The following is a 19830-nucleotide window of genomic DNA, read 5'->3' on the forward strand; positions in this document are numbered from 1 at the left end:
TATCAATAGCTCAGGACACATTTCCCGAATTACAAGATGTATCAGAATGTTTGAAGAGATGAACATGATGATGAAGCTTGAACACAGCTTTAAGTGTTTGTTTTATACCGTATGCATTTTGTTGTCAATTTTCAGAATTCCATCCTCTGAAACATTACAGGTCACTTGAATGCAAACCTAACATAGTGTTGAATCTTTAGCCATTACCATCACTTGTATTAGGGTTGATAAGGGGCAGACATAGTGGAAAGAAACACGGACATTTTTCAGGTCTTTCTCTATCAGTTTAACCCAAACTGGGGAAAAAACACTGGATGAGTAATGACATTTCCGCCAAAACAAAACACTTCTATTCATCACGAAAATAATTTAGTAGTAACAGCACATGCTTTGCAACCTCAGTTAAAGTTTTTTTTCCAGGTATCACAAAGACCACAAGTTCTCTTTTATAGATGAGACTAAAATGCTTTGATAAAACTTTCAAGTAGCACCACACACACTGTTTGACATATTTGAAGAAAGTGAAAGAAAGATAAAGAAAAAGTGGTTTCATAACTGATCCAAAAACAATGCACTGTCCTCTGGACAAAAGCCTTTCAAATTACATGAAAAAAAGAACTAGTTATCCAAAAAACAAACAAAAGAGAAGATTAAACGTGGTCAGTTGTACAATTTAAAACCAATGGGTGGGATTGATAACATGATTTGGGCAGAAACAGTCAGGGCACTTTTCCATCACATCAACTGGAAATAACACCAATTCCACGTATAAATAAATTATATGCAGAGATGTGGAACAGGTGTGATCTTAACCTGCAACTTTTCCTTTGATGTGGGTTCATAAACAGTCAAGTGGAAAACTCCAGCAAAGGTGATCAGAGCACTGCCAAGCCGCCATCACAGCGACTGGCGATCATGTTGCCAACTTCGGTCCAGGTGTCCAGGTGGGGGTCGTAAATCTCCACAGAGTCGATCGTCACGGGGGCTGAGAAGGTTCTGCTGGCGGCCCTTCCACCGACAGCGTACAACAACCCGTTCACTGCCGACACTGACGCCCCTGCACGCGCTGTGGACATCGGGGCCACTTCTAACCACTTCTCCTGGAAAGAGACACCCACACAGACAGGTGTGAACTATTCATCAATGTCCCAAATGGTGTATTTTGTCTGTTTTAGTCACACATGTCACGGTAATCCGCAAAGTTTGAATGAAGGCAACTGGACATTTTTGTTTGTTGAAAACGTTTCAAAAGGCTTCTTCTTTAGTTGTAAATTTCTTGTGGAGTCTCCCTATTTATGCCCTGGAGGGTGTTTTTGTTGCCCCGTCCAGACGGAAGCAAAGCCGGCTTCGTTCCTCAAACAAATCTCATACACACAGAAGCATTTCAAGACTTGCGTGTGTCCAAAAGAAGACGCTGAGGACATTTAATGGCTGTAATGCATATGCCAAGTCTGGAGTGGCGCTGTAGCACAGTCACAGGGAGTTAACGGAAAGCGTAGAAAAGAATCAGCGAAGAAGAAGAACACTTTTTTTTTTTTAACTTTATTGCAATCTACAGAACAAACATGGCTTTGCATGTATCAAAACAACATAGAAAAAGATGAACACAGAAGAAGTGACAATGGCGGGTGATTCAAGTACAACACTGCTTGTTGAACGTGGGAATAAAGAAGCTAAATACTTTGCTGCATAAGCAAGCTAAGGAGGCTGCGCAAAACGACTACGACACGGCTATCCGCCATTGTTGTTGACAGACTGACGGTTCGCGCGAGAATTGGCGCATATGTCATCGAGCTGCGACCATGACGTCATCACTGGAGGAGTATCCTGCATATGGTGTCCAGACGGACGCGTACGGGGCGCGTTTTGAAATCTTTTCACTCTGGAGCCCGGTTTCAAAAGGTTTCAAGCTCAGATACCGCGCCATCGTTTGGACGAACGGCCTAAACGGTAAGAAACTTGTGAGGATACATTGAAACTGGCTTTCGTGTGGACGGGGCCTAAGTTGACATAAGGTGGGTTTCCATCCACCTATTTATATTCAAATTTTCAAAAATTGCGAAAATAAACCTGTGGATTGGAAATGCTGAATTGGAAAAAAAAAAAAAAAAAAAAAGTCTAAAATTCGCAATACATTGTTACGCTTGAAGGGGGTGTTTTTTCAGGGTATCAAAAATAAAAGAAAATGAATGGCTTTGGAAACAGCTTTTGTGAATAAACGGATGACAGGACTGCGTTTTGAACAGTTATTACGACAAATGTACATATTAATAAAATGGCAGCGGACAATAAAGTGTGGTACTGTATTTTTGGGGGGGAGATAAAGAAATCGAAATGTTTCTAGAATTAATAAAAGTAGCCAACAATCTTTTGACAGCCAGCAGAGTGTCTTGACAGACATAAACTGCATGTTCGTTTGGCGCATTTTCACTATGGATGGCCTTTTATTTTATTTATTTTTTTACCTCTTCCAAACCAGCAGTCCTCCCTATTCGAAATGTTCACGCCGTTGACCTTAAAGAAATGTCCCTTCTTCCTGAGATGCAAATGAACGGAATGGATGTTTGGTTTCTCATAAGTAGAGGCCATTGCACTCCTCACTGCATAAACAAGACTGCTGAGTTTACATTCAGGATTTTGTCCAGGGCATAAACACAGAAACCCCACAACTAAAATTTAGAACTGAAGTCAAATTTCTTCAACAAGAAAAGTCCAGTTGCCTCAATTCAACTTTTTTTTTTTTTTTGGGGGGGGGGGGGTATAGCAAGCATATTTTGCCTAAGAATAAAGTCGAATTCAGGGTTGTCACAAAGTTACCTGTTCAGGACAGTATTTTTCCACAGTCTCCAAAGCACCCAAAGCCTCATTCCGACCACCCACTGCATAAATACAGTTGTTGAGGCAGGCCACTCCCACATACGCTCGATGCGTAAGCATAACAGGCAAGGCGCTCCAGCGACGGCTGATGGGATCGTAGACCTCTGCTGAGCACAGCTCGGTGCCTTCATCGCTGATTCCCCCAATCACGTAAATAAAACCTGGAAAAAGAAACAATGACTTCAGTGGAGAAATGTTCAAAGACGAGACAAATCTAGTCTTAACGTGTCAATTGCCGTTGTGGCCTTCAGGTTGCACCTCAAGTTTGCATGAGCAAAGAGACAGTAACACACCTTGTAGCTCGCAGCAACCAAAATAATAGCGGGGAACCGCCATGTCGCCGATGACCTCCCATTTGTTTTCCTCTGGGTCGTAACGTTCCATTGTGCTCCCGATCTCGGAGCCAATCCATCCACCTATATAGGAAATCAGTGTAAATTAGTATTTCAGTAATTTATTACACTGGTTACAATACCTCAAGGGTAAATTCATTTTATACTCTGCCAACATTACTGTAATGATATTTACCAAGCGCATAAAGCGCTCCATGGCAAGGGCAGACGCCAACTCCACAGCGAGGGAAATTCAGAGAAGCCACAGCAGCCCACTGTTTGGTCACTGGGTCGTATCTCTCTGTGCAGTCAAAAATCATTGAATCTTTTTCTCCTGGTGAAGACAAACATTTTGATTAAGGCTTATTATCACGCCGATTATGTGACATTTATGGTCTCAGCTTCCTCACCTCCCACCACGTAAATCATGCCCTCGAGCACTGCTACCCCCAACCCACTGCGAGCCTGATGCAGGGATGACACCGTGGTCCAGTACTGGTTGAAAGTGTCGAAGCGCTCCACGCAACTTAACGCCCTGCTGTCACTCCACCGACCACCCTGTAAACGAGTGTAGCCTCCTGCCCCAAAAAATAAACAAACATTATTTCTTCACACAACGACGCTAAAAAGCACCTCACAGAATTCAGTGCATGAGACTAAAGTACGACTTTAAAACCGTACCTATGGCATAAACGTATTTCCTGGCTTTTCTTCTCGGTCTCATCTTAACTTGGTGTAGTTGGCTGTGCATCTTGTCTTTTGGAGACTTTGCCACCTCAATGTACTCCTTCAAAAGGGTCTGCAGTGCCACCCTCAGGCTGAAGTCAGTCATGCCTTGATTAAAATGAGCAACTTAAACTTTAAATCAGGAATAATCAATTTAAAACTCAAAAGAGGAAGTGAAAAGAAGTGTGAGTAAATGTTAAAAGTCTCCTCACCCTCTATGTACTTAAAAAGTCTCTGTGGCGAAAGTAAAGGGAAGCGCACGGGTTCCAACACCTCAACCACGTATTTTTTTCTCTTAGCCACATCTTGCAGAACCCATTCCATGGCCGCAGTGAACACCTGGTACTCATCCTCAATTCTCAGCTCTTCACTTCTTAGAAGCTTTACAATCTGATCCTTTGAGAGCCCCCTGAACTCATCACCAACACAAGACTATAGGGAGGGAAATGATGGAGACTAATTAAATGAAGAGGATAATTAAGGGTAAAAACAGTCTTTGTAAATAAAACAGTTATGAAGAATACATTTTTTGCTGAACCTCTTGAAAAAAACAACCTCATGTTGTGTTTAAGTGTCTAAATTGTACAGGTGTGACTATGAGTGAATGGTTGTTTGTCTAAATGCCTCTCGCCCAAAGTCAGCTGGGGTAGGCTTCAGTTCACCCTGATTAATAAGGTTAAGTCAGTGGTGGGCACACGCGGTCCTCGAGGGCCGGAGTCCTGCAGGTTTTGGACGTTTCCCTTCTCTAACATAGCTGGTAAATAATCAGCTCATCAGCAAGCTCTGCATAAGCCCGATAACTATCCTGTTGATTGGAATCAGCTTGTGGTGGAAGAGGGATATCTCCAAAACCTGCAGGATTCTGGCCCTCGCGGACAGAGTTCGCCCACCGCTGGTTTAAGAGGTATAGAAAATGGATGGCTGATTCATGCTACACATAACAGGATGAACAATAACAGTAACACTCAGAGGGAAAATAAACCAAAATTATCAAGTGTTTCATACCTCCAGGAAGTGAACATGGATATAATTCTCGGAAAACTCCAGCAATTCCATGCAGGCAATCTGCTCCAGGAACTGAAAGATGCCCACACAATTGGATGGATCCATGTGGCCCTTGAGAAACTCACCACAGATGGAGACCACCTCATTCAACTGCAGCATATCTGCTGCCAACATCAGTTCTTGAACATTCTCCACAGTCACATTGATCGTGCCTTTAAAAAAAAAGGCAGCACATTTTCAATAAATAAACTGCTGGAGAGTTTTGGCTGTGTCTTTCAAATTCAAAGAATACCTGTATAAACAAATTCCAGCAAAACCTCAAACACTTCGGTATCTACTCCCAGAATCTCCACTTCTTCTTTATCTACCTCGCTCATCCCTCCAGAGAAGAGTGCTGAAAAGTATGGGCTGCTAGCAGCGAGCACCAGTCGGTGAACTTTGAAGACTCTGCCGCCGACCCTCAGCCGCACATCACAGAAGTCTGTGCGGAGCCTCATTTTGTTCAACTGGGCCAGGATGAGCCTTGCGTAGCGGTCTGAGCCCAACAGAGCCTGCTCAGAAGCCTGGGTTGCCATGACAGTAGCTGCATCACCATCACAAATGGATGTTGACACACATTTGGTGGAGGACAACATGACAGCTGAGATAGCTTACCATGTGGGCCATTATTCCCAAACGTTTGCTTTTACCTAACACAAAACAAGACACGGAAGAAGTCTTGAACACAAATGTACACATCCGTGTATCAGACAAAACGGACGCCCGAAATGGTTGAGCTAATACGCAACAAACATTTAGTAAATTTTCCCGCGATACTTTAACGTCGAAAAATAATGAAAAAGTAGAATAGGGCGACTTGGCGTTTCTTTGCAATCGCTACATGATAAATAATAACCTACTTGCTACAGCTGTTAGCAACCGAGGTGAAGTTAGTTTTAGGTTGGATATTCGACAGACATTCGCGGCGCCTCCGGGGAAGCCGTCTCTACGGAGATACGAGATTACGCTCCTGGAGTTCGCATTTATGGCCACGGAGTCAAGCCAAAAACATTTTGTGTCGACCCTTTTCACACTTCCGCATTTTGTGGCCGGAAACACGTATTCATTGCGTTTTGTGACTTCCGGTGTTGTTCACAGAGAACGGTGTAGGCGAAAAATAAAAGCCACTGTATCATACTGATAAACTTCATTAAAGCAGCCTTACCTTTCTTTTCATTTATTTCCCTGCGACACGTAAGTAAAACAGAAAAGTATTTGAGCGATTCGGCGGGAGGAAGGACCACATTTAAAGGCAAGTGACGGTACTGGGCAGCACGGTCTACACTAGCATTTCACCTGCAAGGATTTCTGTTGGAGGCTGGAGCTAAGTCAAGTCAGACGCCTGGAACCTGATGCCGTTCCAAGCCTTTTCCCTCGGAAAAAACTTTACACCACCTAGGGAATCTGTTTGATCGATCTCACCCCCAAACACAATGTTGCTCTGTGATTGGTCCCAATCACTAGAGCTAGAGTGCCATAATTACGGTATTTGTCCATTGTGTAAAATCTTAATGATGTTTTTTTAGTAACACCCCCCGCATAGCTGTTAATTATCATGTTCTTTTTTCAGTTGTACTTTCGCACTCGATTGACCAGTATAAAATGCAACGCCAGGTGGCAGTGTTGCGCGTAAACAAAAGTGTAAGAATTTAACAATAAATGTTGGAAAGTGTGAGAAGTAGAATCCTTGACAACACCCCAAAAGAAACCGTCCTTATGTTTTATGTTGTAACATTTTTACCTCAGTGTTTATTGTGGACATTTCTGGCATTCCATTCAACTATAATTAGCTCTTCTTCTGCAGACCTAACCACTTCCACAGGCTTCTAGTCTGCATTAGTTGCAAAGAATGCCTACTTGTTAAGTGTTACTGTATGCTAAATAATGATAAACAGGTTTTTGTTTTAGAATTTCCCTTGTACCTTGTGGTAGACACTATGATATCTGTTTTAATTATATATACTGAGGATTATTTGTCACTTCTATATGTTTATTTTTAATTATTTTCACCTGTTTCACAATGAGAGTCACAAAACACACATCCATCCATTTAAAAAAATATATTATTATTTTTAATAACAGTTATCTTATCTTCATTACAGTTGTGGGTGAGCTGGAGCTATCTGACACCCTGGATTGGTCACCAGCCAATCATAGGGCATCGTGTATTGAACTTGATTTGACAAACACGCCAGATTGGGTCCTTTGTGTGGCCCTGCATCGCTCGTGTTGTTTCACAGGAAGCCTGTATGACATGTGTGGTGAGTATTGAAAAAATTAGAAATGTCAAACAGCGCTCAAAAGGTACACAAAATGAATGGCGGTTATTGTTAATGCCCTTTGTTTTTTGAGACTCATGCATTTGAGCACTTCAATCACAGAACCAAATTTTCATATATTTAAATCCAATCCGTGGCCTTTCAGTGTGGAGTATATTTTCCCCAATTGTGTGGAGTCTCTTGGCTGCACTGAGAGAAAAGGGGGTGGGTAATTTTGCGTGTCCTACTTTTCTGTTTTTTATTTGTAAAAAAAAAAAAAAAAAAAGCTAAATAAAATACTGTATTGTATACATAGTGTGGATTCTTCACCCCCCACCCCCCCAAAAAAAAAAAAAATCCAATTATATATCTTTATTTGGAAAAATGTCAAAAAGTTCAAGGGATTCCTAATACTTTTGCAAGGCACTATGTGTCCTGCAATCAGCTAGTGGCCAGTCTAGGGTGAAACCTGCCTTTTGCCCAAAGTCAGCTGGTATAGGCTCCAGTTCACCCATGGCTCTAATAAGGACAGGCACTATTCAGATTCACAAACGTTTATTCATCCCATGGGGGCATAGAAACTGAAGAGATGTCATGCTCCCAGTCAGAGAGTCAAATGTAAATTTTAAAAATGTAATTATGATATATCAGTTATCAAAGTCAGGTTTATGATTATTATAAAAATATTTTAGGGTTGGTTAGCAACTGTCCCCATTACAGGAAGTAATATACTTTATTTTAATTAATTTCACTGTCATAATTAAACTATATGGACTTGAGGGGTTGGTCTGAATGTCCTTTTGGTTTCAGTGCTGATCAGACAATGTTGAAAGATAACATCAGCCTCCATTGAGTATGAATGAACATAAACAAGGCTGTGATGCTGGATATTTTAATCATATTATTTTTAGCAGTTGGGAGGTGATTAGTGCGGTTTTGCAATTCAAGAGTTGTTTCTATGTAATGTGCCACAAGGCTTTCATTCAATCAACAAGACATGCAACATATTATGGCCAAGGAATACGCATGGTAAATAATTCTGACATTACCAGTGACTTTTATTATTTGTGTTGTTTATCTTTTCTCAATGATATAGGTTTTTCTAATTGTTTTGGGGAGACAAACACACATTTTGATGTAACAAAAAAGTGTGTTTGTGAATGTGGTTCATCTAACCAAATATTTAAATTAAAAAAATATATATTTTTTAGATTACAGAATTCCCCCATGTTTTACTTTGCAACTTTTCTTTTTTTGTTTGTCATGGATGTGATCGTTTTTTCCACTTATCTTCCTGTCAAACAATCACCATGTGATCGCTAACGTGATGATGGGGAAAAGAAAGACTTTCTTGCAGAATCTCATGAGGTTAAAGAGGAAAAAAATAAATTGTGTGAGGTCCATTCTATGGAAAGTGGTCACCATAATTATCATTCTTTACAAAAAACAAATATGAAAATGCAATGTGTCTGGCTTTCCGTTGGATCCCTGTGCTCTGGTTTGTCGCCACCAGAAATGAAAACATCATGAGATTTAGTTTTATGGGAATAGATCATAGATTAAAGTTTGTTGAAAAATAATTACATGCTGTGAGGTTTTAGTTCTTTAATTAGGCTCATAGACTGTGTTTAAAGGACTAATTACCTAATTACAAAATAGTTCACCATGCAAAGGAATGAACAAGCGTACTTCCAAAGGACAGTCCTGTGACACTGGACCATGGGCACTTGATCCCTTTTTTCTAATCAATTTAAAAGCTGAACTTTAACAAAGAGATTGGTTGACTCATTGTTGCATGCTTTAAACTTCCATTTGTGTGCACTAAAATCAATTATAGAAAGTTATATGTGTAGTCTATATATATACATATATGTATATGTGAAGTCTTTAAAAAAAGTTGATTAAAATTGAAATTTGTACATGTATTATCGTGTATTGACAATATAGATACATTTAGGGAGTACGATTTGGGAAAAAATAAACTTCATCCCTTCTATACAGCTGTAATAGCTTCAACTCAGAGGACAATTATGTAGTGTGTGGGAATTTTTGTCTATTCACCCAAAAGGTCGAAGGTCACTGAGGATGGACAAGAGGGCCTGGCACACAGTTTCTGGGCTCTGTGACGAGTTCTCCCAAACCAAAGTGATGTAACCATGCCTTTCTGTACCTTGTTTTTATTACAGTGGAGTTAGCACATACTCATACTGGAAAGGACAGGGAACTTCCACAAACTCTGCCCGCAATTTTGGAAGCATAGAATTGCCCAAAACGTCTTGGTAAATGAAGAACTGGGATTCTGAGAAAACCACGGGGCCTAGTGCACCCATTGAATTGTGGATTTTTTTTTTTTTTGTTCCAGACAAGCCTGTCCTTGTGTATTCTTTTTCACGCTGTGTTTTGTATGGACTTTCGCTCATGTGGCTTTAACTTGTCACACAGTGATGCTGATATTTAGCCTACTAGAAAGTTGGAATGAACAGTATTGGCAACAGATAAGCTTGGTGGGCAAACATCAAATAATGAGCAGATTTACATTGAATGAATTGGCAGTGCTAAATTAGTCTCTTGTAGCTGATTTAGTGTCAACCTTAATCAGTGTGACGCGAAGCTCTTATCCAAACACGATGGTTCAAAACATATACAGCTTTTATCTTTGCTTTTATTTAGTGCAAATGCTATGTTACTGTACTTAAGTAGATTTTTCAGGTACATGTATTTTATTATTAATTTTCCTGACAACTTTTTACTTTTAACCTAAGAAGCATGTTTTTTGGAATATGAGAGGAATCTCAGAAATGTGAAGCGGATGTGCTAAACACTCTCCCCTGTGCTGTCAAGTATTGTATTTAATAGACAAAACCAAATCATTGTTTACCTTTGTACTGACGTACATACAGCGTCATTGTCTGTATTTAATTTTGACTTAAATAAATGGGTCCAATTTGTACATCTTCTTTTACCAGTATTTTTTTCTTTTCTTTTTTAGTTTATTGAGTATTTTTGCCGCATCATAAAGCATACTTTAGGCAAGGGTCACCAAAATGGTGCCTGCATGGAAGACCCCAAGGATCCCAGAAGTAACCCGCTGGTCTTTTCTAAAACTAAAAAAAAAAGCTATTCAGTAACGGGCAACAGTTGCTCCTGATGCTGCATCATCACTCAGTAGGTGAATGAGTAGTCGAATATAAAGCGCTTTGAGGGCCTTGTAAGGTGGAAAAGCGCTATAGGCCTATAAATGAAGTACCATTTACCAAATAAAGTGTTGCATGTTATTGATATTTATCTTTTTCCTGCCTTGTTAAATTATTGTCGATAGTTCTTTCTTTGCGGGGGGGCATGAACATGATTGGTGTCTTACAGTTGATGAATATAAATTTTTAAAAAATTAACGTCTGTATCAAACTTGAAGCCCTTCAAATTGACCAGTAACCTAACCAATAACTAGCAATGTTTAATAAATGTTGATAACCTGCTTTAACCTCTTTGGACCAAATATGACCAATCATTATGACCAAATAAAAAAACAAATAGTTTAATTAGAATTTGCCTATCGGCATAAAATTTGATATAAAACCGATTATAGTAACATTCTAAGTCTTTTGAGCACTTTCTTTATAAAATACAGTTTCATCCATCCAATTAAAAAAAATCTATATTTTAAATAATTTGCAAACCTGCATAATATAACTAAAAAGAAGAGCACTTGTTATTATTAAATCATAATAATAATAAAAATCACCTCTGCCTAGGATGCCGTTTGCCCTCAACATGGTTTTATGCAAACTACTGCTTAACAGAACAGTGTTAAGTGTACAGTACGAGTAGATTCATCGTAAATGTGAAGCGTGTATGTCGAATTCTTTAGTTTACTATTTGCTTGGAAAGGTAAGCAACAAGGACTCTCGTCCTCAGCCTATGAGCTAGCTATATCGTGAGCTAATAAAAAAAGGGGAAGGTAAAAAAAAAAATCCCACTATCGATCCTTCTTTCAACATAGCAACTGGCTCCGGATTGGATGACACGCTTCACGTTCTCGGCTACCCATTGGCTGAGATTCTGGCCCGAACGCGGAGGAATCGGACGGAGACAGAGGAGGAGTGACATGATTGGACGTGGCCGCGCTGAATTCCTAAACCTATTTTCCTGAAAGCCTGTAAGTCATTTAATGCCCGCTCCACTCAACATTTAAAGTGTGACAACAAAACTAATTCACCCAACTGCTCCCTCAGTTCGGACTTGTTTAAATGGAGAACTTCAGAGCACGGGAGACTAGGGCGAGTTCATGTGCGTGTGCTGACAAATGAAAATAGGAATGAAAATGAACGACGACGGAAATGCAGGAGGAGTATGTGTATATTATTTTTGAGAGGAAAAGGGCGTGGGGGCTGGGTTTTTACTTCTTGAGGGAGGGAGCTTGGGGTAGAAATAGAGAGTAGTTGTGTTAGTTTAACTGCTGCAAGTTGCTCTCGGAAGTAGCTAGATTTGGGGGAATATTTCTGGTTGGAGGAAATGTTCAAGGGACCAATGTAACTTACATTAAAGTATTCAATTCGCATGATTCGTTACATGAATTTAAAAAAACACACAGTCTCCACTTTCTCATTTACAGAGAAGGGGGCCATCCAAATGGTCCTTGTCATGGGACCTTTCCACCATCTATGTGCTGACACAGGTAGGGGTGAATAATCCATGGCCTCCTCGAGTACATCCCTGCCCTCTTCACCTTAATAATCCCTGCCTAATGTGAACCTTATGTGAAGGCTGAAAGAGGCCACATGTTGTTCTTGGTCACAGTGGTGTCAACTGGGGACATAGCCCTAATCAGTGGTCTCTATATATCGGTGTTTTGTACAAGTGCTTCTGAACTGATAGCACTTGGGCTTATTTTAGAAGATATTTTCTGTATGCTTTACATTGCAATGATGTGTGAAGAAACTTCAGTGAATGAAATTGAGGCCCCTCATTACATTATGTTTGCAAACTATGTTTCATTCACATTATATTTTCTTCTATCCTGCAATGAAATTATTCCATGTTCACAATGATCCAGATTTTCTTGGAGTGAGATAATACGGATATACCGGGCCGGGCAACAAGTTCCACAGCACATCCTGCTATTGTCTTTGTCACTTCCTTTCTCTTCCATCTGTCCACAGTACGTCCTCCTCCACCTCTATCTCTGATGAACCCAGGGCAAAAATCATTGGAATACAATGGTTACATAAACTACAAATAGCTGCCGTTGGGTCGAAACCTCCCATCTCCAAATGTGATCAATTAAGTTATATGAATTGATATTATTGATTAGTCCTCATGTGGATCTGTTATTTTTCACAAATTATTGACCTAAAGTTCAAAATTTTGCTCTCAACCATGAAATTATGGTTGAGAGCCACCTAAATGCTAGATGACCTAATACAATGTTTCAATTTTGATTGCAAATATTGTAACATAATGCAATCCAGTCAAGCATGCCGTCAATGTCAAATGGACTATGAAGAAAAAAAACTGCACAAAATGGCGTAAGATGACAAAACCCTCATCAGTTTATTGTCTTTCAGCAAGAAAACATCAGGATCTCACATTGCTCAGCTTCACCCAAGGCATTTCCTCCATCCTCATCTGGAGTTTTTACTATATGAGGCTCACCCAATGTAAGAACCTCAGAAATACATTTTAATTTTGTAGTACAGAGTTTCTGTTGTTCACAAACTTGGAGAGAAAAAAATGTGCCAAGTTAAACAGATTCCTTGCGCCATTAGTTATGTAGGCTGCATGTCATGAAACACATTCATAGCTCTAGCAATGCCACAATTCAAGTAATGGAGGCAGGATACTTCCGGACCTCTTACTGTTTAAATGAACATCGGAGGCCATATCTTACCGACACCACCAAAGAGTGCATTTTTTTTGTGGCGCATGTCAACCATTCATAACAGCTTAACCTTCACACCACCGTCACACACTGCAACAATAGAAATACTGTTGGATTGCACTTTCTTCAAGCTTTCATCTTGTGGCATGTTTGTAGAAAAAATATAGAATACAAAAAGCTTATACTTCTTCGAGTAACAGAATATAACGTACAGTACTTCAGATTATGTTTTCATCAGCACATCAGCAGGTGTAGATAATTGCCCTAGGTTTGCCCAAATGCATTGATTGGGCAAAACACAAACAGGCATGTATTTTTGCTCTATCAAGTGCTTTGGTCAATGGGTATAACATTGAGTATGCTTTTATAATAGTTTTCTACAGATGTTAATGCTACATAATATCCACTGTATGAACGGGGCAAATTGTCAAGATGCACCACAATTTTTCACATATTCACAAGTGGTATTTACCCAGAAATAGGTTTGGTCCACCAAACCATGATGACAGAAACAGCCTGTGTACAGCACCATTTTCTTCGCACAAGTAGTAGTAATAGTCTAATATGTTTATGTAACCTATTGATCACTTTTCATAGCCGATTCAGTTTTTTTTTTTTTTTTTTTTTTTATAGCCAAAATCACTGGCAACGGCAGCTCAGATTGCAGAGGTCGCACAAAGATGCGGCATCTGCTGTCTAGGAGCAATTTAGCGGTTGTCAACATCGCCACCAAATAACGTCCAACGAACAAACAACAACATATGAAGTACAATTTCTTTTCGGAAATATTTAACAGTCTCTTGAAAACTAAAATAATAGAAGCTGACATTCAAGTTCCGGTCCCACTTCGATCTGTGAAATTGCGTTCACAAAAACTGATGGAATCACTTTAGTGCAACATTTCAACAATGCACCTCGATGCAGTCGTTCTCGCAGGATACAGTAAACATGTCCTTTATATAATCTCAGTTGGTTTACATTTCTGGAGCGGCCGGCGGGAGCCTCACTGTCTGTTTGGGAGTCTGTAAGAGTTTGTGCTCCTCTGCGTGTTGCGAAGGCAATGCGGTCGCTTTGGCGTGGACTGGATGGGACAGCCTAACATCCAGGGCGTCGTTGTGCTGCACTAAGGAGTGCAAGCGGTAGTGCAGGACAAGTTCTTTCAGTGAGCAGTGGACGTCGTAGGGCTCAGCAAAGCCGTAACCATGTGGCGTGCTGTAGATCATGCAGTGCTTCACTTCTTCGTTCACTCTGAAATTGAAAAAAAAACCAAGTCAGACATCAATAAGTGCCACGCGGATAATCAAGAGTTGCGTCATTGTCCAGTTATTGCTTGAGAAACTCACACGACAGAGCAGGCGTAGCAGCCTTGCTTGCTGCTCTCGCGGATTAGGAATGTTCCGGGATCTTTCCCTTGAAGCATCTCTTCGGCCTGCGTCCTGCTCAATTCGCCGACAAACCAACTTGACTCGTCCTGATGTGGTAAATTGTTCTCGTCTCCTTTCAACACGTATGTACTGCGAAAACAAAAAGTTCACTTTTTATTCATCTGCACCCAATTGGACAGATTGTTCTTGTTTCTAATGACACTTTGGGTTCATACGTACTCGTCAAGGCTGTCTTTTAGTATCCCGAGCCAGTCGTTTATGCGTTTCTGCCGTACACCTTTGTGATTGAGCCAGCTGCAAGTCGAAAACCAATAAAAGTTCAACATTATCCATTTGTTTGATAGGATTGCAAGAAGTTATGACAACAATCTTCTACCTCAATATACTCACTTGAGATACTGATCTCTGATGTTGCGCAACTGGATTAGGTCTGGCCGCAAACTGTTTATCTTTCTGTCTGTCTCTCTGTAGTCTTCTACCTGGCTTCGCAAGTCTTCTTCCAGATGGATCTTGCTGTCATAGATATCGCTGAGACGGCACTTCAGCTTTTCATAGTTGATCAGAAAGCTAAAGAAAAGAAGTCAAAGTCTGAATAACTTTTCAGGATTATTATGCAAAGCGCATTAAAACTCGTAGTACCTCTCAAGATCTTTCTCGGCTCCCTCCGATTGATTGTTCCTCTCAAATTCTTCTCCGTAACGCTCCTGTTCACGACACTGCTCCTCAAAGATCATCATTGTCTCGTTGAATGCCTCGATTGCCGTTTGTTTCATTTGGATCTCCTAATAATCAGAGAATTAATCAGTTTAGAGGACACTGGTCAAGGGAAAGTCATAGGAATACCAGCGGCCATTTCAACTTTAGTTATTACCTGCGACGTCTTAGTGAAGGCTTCATAAAGACGATCAAACTCCTTCGATTTCTCTTGATACTCACAATGGACCTCTTTGAGCTTTTTTCCAGCGACATCAACACTGTTCTCCTTTGCCTGATGTGAAAACAAATCCAATTTATAAAATTTAGAATTTACTTTGTAGTAATTGCATTTACAAAACATATCACAGCAACAGAATTTACTTTGTAGTAATTGCATTTACAAAACATATCACAGCAACCAAACAATTACGCAGTCAGAGGCAAAAGTTAAAAAGGCGAGTTGTAATAAAAACGGTAATTAAAAAATACAAAGCAAGTACTGTTTTTCTTTAATGTAATTGTAAAACAAAAATACAATAGTAAAAGTTTCTAAGTAGATAAAAATTCCTCCCAATCGTGTTTTTTGCAGACTTCTGACCAATGCTAATCTAAAGTCACAGTAGTAGTTTTCAACTAACCTGTTGGATTCGAGACACTGGATGTGTGAGCATCAGATCCAGTGTGGCGTTGTACTCCACTAATGGGTGGTGCTGATAGTGCCAAATGAGCTCCACCACTGACGTGAATGTGAGTGGGTCCGAGAAGCCGTACTTCCCATCGTGGTGGTATATCTTGATCAGTTTATTATGGCCATCTTTCCTGTGAACCACAATTTGTTGGATAATTTAGTGTCAAATAGGACACAAAACCATTTCACAATGCACGTTTCTGTCATTTTTCTGAACTCGTATTACCTTAACGTCAGCGTAAAGTCTCCCTGCAGCTTTGTGGATGCGTCGCGTACGAGGAAGGAGCCGTCAGGTGTGTCACGAAGCTTCTCGTTCACCTCGTCCCTGAGGAGAAATCAGTTAACAGATTAAACACGACGACACATTTAAAAGCAATAGAAGTTGATGTGTTTAAATCTGCTCCTGTTGTTTTACCTGGTTACATCTCCCCAGTACCATTCAGCATCCTGTAGAGAGTTGGACTGAGGCGAAAGGCAGTTATTGTTCATGGCGGAAGACATTGGCTTTGTTGACCTAGGAGGGAGAGCTGTTAGGCACAGAAATGAGAGAAAGTCCTTGATTAGGACAATTCGTAGAAAGAACACTATCTTTTTAAAAACATTTATTTAAAATCTCTCAAAGACTATGATCACCCAACACCTCTTACTCATGCAAGTCGGTCACAGGCTTGCCTGGTGGCTTGTCAGGGACAAGTCCAGGCATGTTTCCAAAAGATGTCATATGACAAATCCTGACTGACACCCAAGGGGTAGTTGTTGCACGAGCTTGTGTTATGACTTATCACAAATTTGAATGTTATTTGAAAGTTGCCCTGCATTGTGTCTTTTTGACTGCGATACTTGATGAACGTAATTGTTGGTGCTCCAATGAAATATTCCAGACTAATCTAAAAATATGTGATGATGATTAGAACAAGTTTGTTACAGCATGATGTCATCATCAAGGTCTTGCCTAAACCGCATAATAGTCAACTAAGGTTTGAGCACTCTTTTAAATATTTCATTGGCCAATTATGCATAAAAGGATAAGTCAGAACTAAATTACATTTTGAACTTCATGACCCATCTTTCTGTAATTACTGCAGTCTTGCAAAAAAGTTTTCCAACAGCCTTCAAGGAAAAGAACATTTGAGTTGGCCAAAAGTCTAAGCGTTTTCCTAAGGATGAAAAAGGAAGGCAAACCGCATCAAGAGAAGGTGAGGGGCGATATATTTCACGTCAGGACAAAAGTGCCTTTCATGGGGCAGTTGGGTAGAAGACAAGAGCTGCCTATGAGGAGGAGAAAATGTGGGTTTTCACCCACCATCAGCTCTCTTTTTTCTGACCTTAAAATAAACAAAAGTCAGGTGCAGCAGCAGCAGTTTTTTTGGCAGGCTAAAAAAGCTGCTGCTGCTGGCCCCAGCAAAATTAAACCTGCACACCTTTCCTTTTTTTCCTGTTGCCTGCCAAGAAATTTGTGTGTGGATTCCAAAAGCCACGTACCAGCCAGAGCCAAGTCATTAACCCTGGACTAAAGAAATGAATTAATCACGATAAAGCCTGGTTTTGCTCCATTGTAAACGGACTCTTTTGTAGGCGTCACTTATAGGGACAGTCGTGTCATAGATGGTTTTAGATGCCGTGTCAAAAAGTCTTAGCATTCGTGCCCAATGTCGGGTTTAGCTCTCCAGCTTTCTGAGTTGCACGTCAACAATTATAGTTTTGCAAGTTAACGCTGTCAAAAAATAAAACATCGAGTACGGTATAATATAACGAGGGAAATGACAAAATAAAGGGCAAATGGTTCACGCCAATGATGGCATGAGATGGATCGTCTAGCCCGGTCGCCTCTAGCCTACTTTGCGAGCTAGCACTAATTAAGCACGGCTGGCTGCAGAGGAGAACAAAGCGGTCGTTTCATGCGGTGTCCATTGACTCGCCACATTTCCTTCAAAATGTTCCCCGTGCCTTGTCATGGGTGTCCACTGGGTCCTGGCACGGTATATGAGGGTTCGGCGAGACTCAACGGTGTTGCTTGTCGTGAATTAGTCATACGTGCTGGGACAAAAGAAAAGACCCGAACCACTGCGCCTGGTCCGCTGAGGTATTACGTAATTGGCAAGCGAATTGCGCTATGCATGCCTGGGCAATAGCACCGAGGAGGCGCAGCGCCCACGACTTTGACCATTGAAACATTTCCCCCCACAAAAGTACATACATTTGGCACATGTCAACCTGAACATTATTACCCCACGACGCCATTAAAACTGAACACCAAGTGAACGGGAGCTGACAGGCGATTTTAACCCCCCTAAAGACAGACAATGGCTGCAGTAGTTAGTGTTACCTGGTGGTACTGGATCCATCTCGATGTAGAATAAACCTTCAGGAGGATAAATCATTCCCGTTTCACAAGAGTAGTCCAGTTTCCTGTCGTTGTCACAAAGGGGGGGAAATGCAGAAAAATGCACCTTTGTTCCTTCGCAACTGAGACTAATTTCAGCTACTTCAAATCAGCCTGCACGTCCTAAAAAATTGATTCGACCAAAATAAACCCCCCTCGAAAACTCTGGCTTCATAAAGCATCCCAAAGTCTAAATAGATTCTGCCCGTGGACTTTATAAAGAGATGGGGATTGTCAACCTGTACCTTGTAACAGTACAGTGCACTCAGCTCGTCTTTACTTCGTCTAGGAAGTCGAGAGACTTTAAAGGGCAGTTCTAACATCATCTTGGACGGGTCCAACTCGCTGTGACGGTAGGGGGGTTATTTTCCAAACAGGCGTCACAACCAGACGCAACACTCGTTGTTATATTTGTATTTGGCGATCAGAATCAAGCAGAAAACTTCCGAAACAACATGTTGAATGTAATTTTATTTTTCGAACTGTTATACCGTTTTAGAATTAATTTTACCCCTAGCCTGGAATGGTACGTTCCAGATCTTTTCATTCACTTCCTCTCAAACTGCACTGTAACAGCTGAACATGGCTTGAATGGCATGAATGAAAGACAAAAACGTAATACATGTCTTAGAATTATTAAATATACGTACTTATTTTATTGTTTTGTGTTTTTACATCCAAAACAATGAATTGCTGATGTTAGTTGTCATTTTCAAGTTGCTTCTAAATAAATGACTGTAGATAGCATTAACATGACATCATGCTATGCATGTTATTATAACCAAACAGTGTTTCAGCTTTTCTTAAGGCATCCAGAAAGCATTTGCTGTAGCTCTTTTGTCTCAGTAGTGATGGTGTCGCCTACGTAGTTCTCGAGTGTGTGTTATATTCTTGTTGAGCTTGTCAAACACGTTCAGCAGCAAAATTGTCAACGTTTGCGCATGTGTGTGTGTGTGTGACACTTGTAATTATCGCTGAGATCATTCAGTTGAGAACACAAGTGGCGCAGTCTTTACAGTGAAATGAAATGGGTACCTGGAAACAATAATGCATTTTACCAACATATTAGCATTAATGTATGTGTTCATGTCCAATGAATACAAGCATTGTGGTTCTCTCATGACACAGAATGACACGGTGCTGTAAATTTAAAACAACCAGGGCCTCTTCCCCCAGCTGATGTGTGTGGCTGCAGGGAGAGTGAAACAAGGTCTGCATGGACAGAGGTCTGTCTCTGTTGGTGTCCGTGCATTTATGGCTGGTCCCCTTTTGACCTAAGGACATAGAGTCAGGGAGGTAATTGCCTCCAGCATTCCTTTTTCCCCATCAGTAAGATTATTCTGTCCTGTGTCCATGAAACTTTTAAAACTAACTGGCCTGAATAGAAAATATTAATAGTGTAAGATAGCTGACAATGTCTCAGAGACACATACTGACTGGAGTTTCACGTTCACATCTTTGCAGGTGGTTCAAACAAGTGTGTGAACATTTGGCCGCAAATACAATGTGTTAGTGTTTGCTTTTGAGCCTTCCATGCCGTTCCCACTTTGTGAAGCCTCGAAG

The 19830-nt window shown here is 40.6% G+C and overlaps 2 protein-coding genes and 2 long non-coding RNA genes across 10 annotated transcripts; 2 read left to right on the forward strand and 2 right to left on the reverse strand.

Moving 5' to 3' along the window:
• Positions 1-82: 82 nt before the first annotated feature.
• ipp (intracisternal A particle-promoted polypeptide) lies at positions 83-6030 on the reverse strand. 6 transcript variants are annotated; one of them, XM_077555942.1, is made up of 11 exons: positions 5840-6030; positions 5595-5629; positions 5233-5503; positions 4941-5152; positions 4148-4367; positions 3891-4043; positions 3620-3787; positions 3406-3543; positions 3171-3293; positions 2818-3038; positions 83-1100 (listed from the first exon to the last, which is right to left on the reverse strand). In XM_077555942.1, exons 2-11 carry the CDS (start codon positions 5604-5606, stop codon positions 876-878), a joined length of 1743 nt encoding a protein of 580 aa, XP_077412068.1. In that variant the 5' UTR covers positions 5607-5629; positions 5840-6030; the 3' UTR covers positions 83-875. The 6 variants fall into 6 exon arrangements, with proteins under 6 accessions (XP_077412068.1, XP_077412069.1, XP_077412065.1 ...); XM_077555943.1 differs by having other exon boundaries at positions 5233-5523; XM_077555939.1 differs by having other exon boundaries at positions 5233-5629.
• Positions 6031-6067: 37 nt separating this feature from the next.
• Positions 6068-10187, forward strand: LOC144042892 (uncharacterized). Its single transcript, XR_013291007.1, has 2 exons — positions 6068-7240; positions 9424-10187. It is a non-coding gene; the product is annotated as an uncharacterized LOC144042892 (long non-coding RNA).
• A 1093-nt stretch (positions 10188-11280) lies between these two features.
• LOC144042850 (uncharacterized) lies at positions 11281-12547 on the forward strand. Its single transcript, XR_013290993.1, has 4 exons — positions 11281-11393; positions 11470-11585; positions 11850-11912; positions 12397-12547. It is a non-coding gene; the product is annotated as an uncharacterized LOC144042850 (long non-coding RNA).
• A 216-nt stretch (positions 12548-12763) lies between these two features.
• Positions 12764-18541, reverse strand: LOC144044255 (phosphatidylinositol 3-kinase regulatory subunit gamma-like). Of its 2 annotated transcripts, none has more exons than XM_077558552.1 (10): positions 18211-18541; positions 16300-16398; positions 16111-16209; positions 15835-16015; positions 15372-15488; positions 15140-15282; positions 14891-15067; positions 14720-14794; positions 14459-14629; positions 12764-14363 (listed from the first exon to the last, which is right to left on the reverse strand). In XM_077558552.1, exons 2-10 carry the CDS (start codon positions 16383-16385, stop codon positions 14090-14092), a joined length of 1323 nt encoding a protein of 440 aa, XP_077414678.1. In that variant the 5' UTR covers positions 16386-16398; positions 18211-18541; the 3' UTR covers positions 12764-14089. The 2 variants fall into 2 exon arrangements, with proteins under 2 accessions (XP_077414678.1, XP_077414676.1); XM_077558550.1 differs by having other exon boundaries at positions 16300-16411.
• Between the last annotated feature and the right edge of the window lie 1289 nt (positions 18542-19830).

Source organism: Vanacampus margaritifer, chromosome 2 (genome assembly GCF_051991255.1).
Source record: "Vanacampus margaritifer isolate UIUO_Vmar chromosome 2, RoL_Vmar_1.0, whole genome shotgun sequence".
Taxonomy (NCBI): Eukaryota; Metazoa; Chordata; class Actinopteri; order Syngnathiformes; family Syngnathidae; genus Vanacampus; species Vanacampus margaritifer.

Coding starts and splice junctions, on each gene's coding strand:
- LOC144044255 (XM_077558550.1), bottom strand. CDS start 18,265: ATGATTTATCCTCCTGAAGGTTTATTCTACATCGAGATGGATCCAGTA. Junction 15,283..15,371: donor CCTTCACTAAGACGTCGCAG/GTAATAACTAAA, acceptor TCTGATTATTAG/GAGATCCAAATGAAACAAAC. Junction 14,795..14,890: donor ATCAGAGATCAGTATCTCAA/GTGAGTATATTG, acceptor TTCGACTTGCAG/CTGGCTCAATCACAAAGGTG.
- ipp (XM_077555937.1), bottom strand. CDS start 5,678: ATGTGTACATTTGTGTTCAAGACTTCTTCCGTGTCTTGTTTTGTGTTA. Junction 5,504..5,594: donor TGGGAATAATGGCCCACATG/GTAAGCTATCTC, acceptor ATGGCAACCCAG/GCTTCTGAGCAGGCTCTGTT. Junction 5,153..5,232: donor GCTGGAATTTGTTTATACAG/GTATTCTTTGAA, acceptor TTTTTTTTAAAG/GCACGATCAATGTGACTGTG.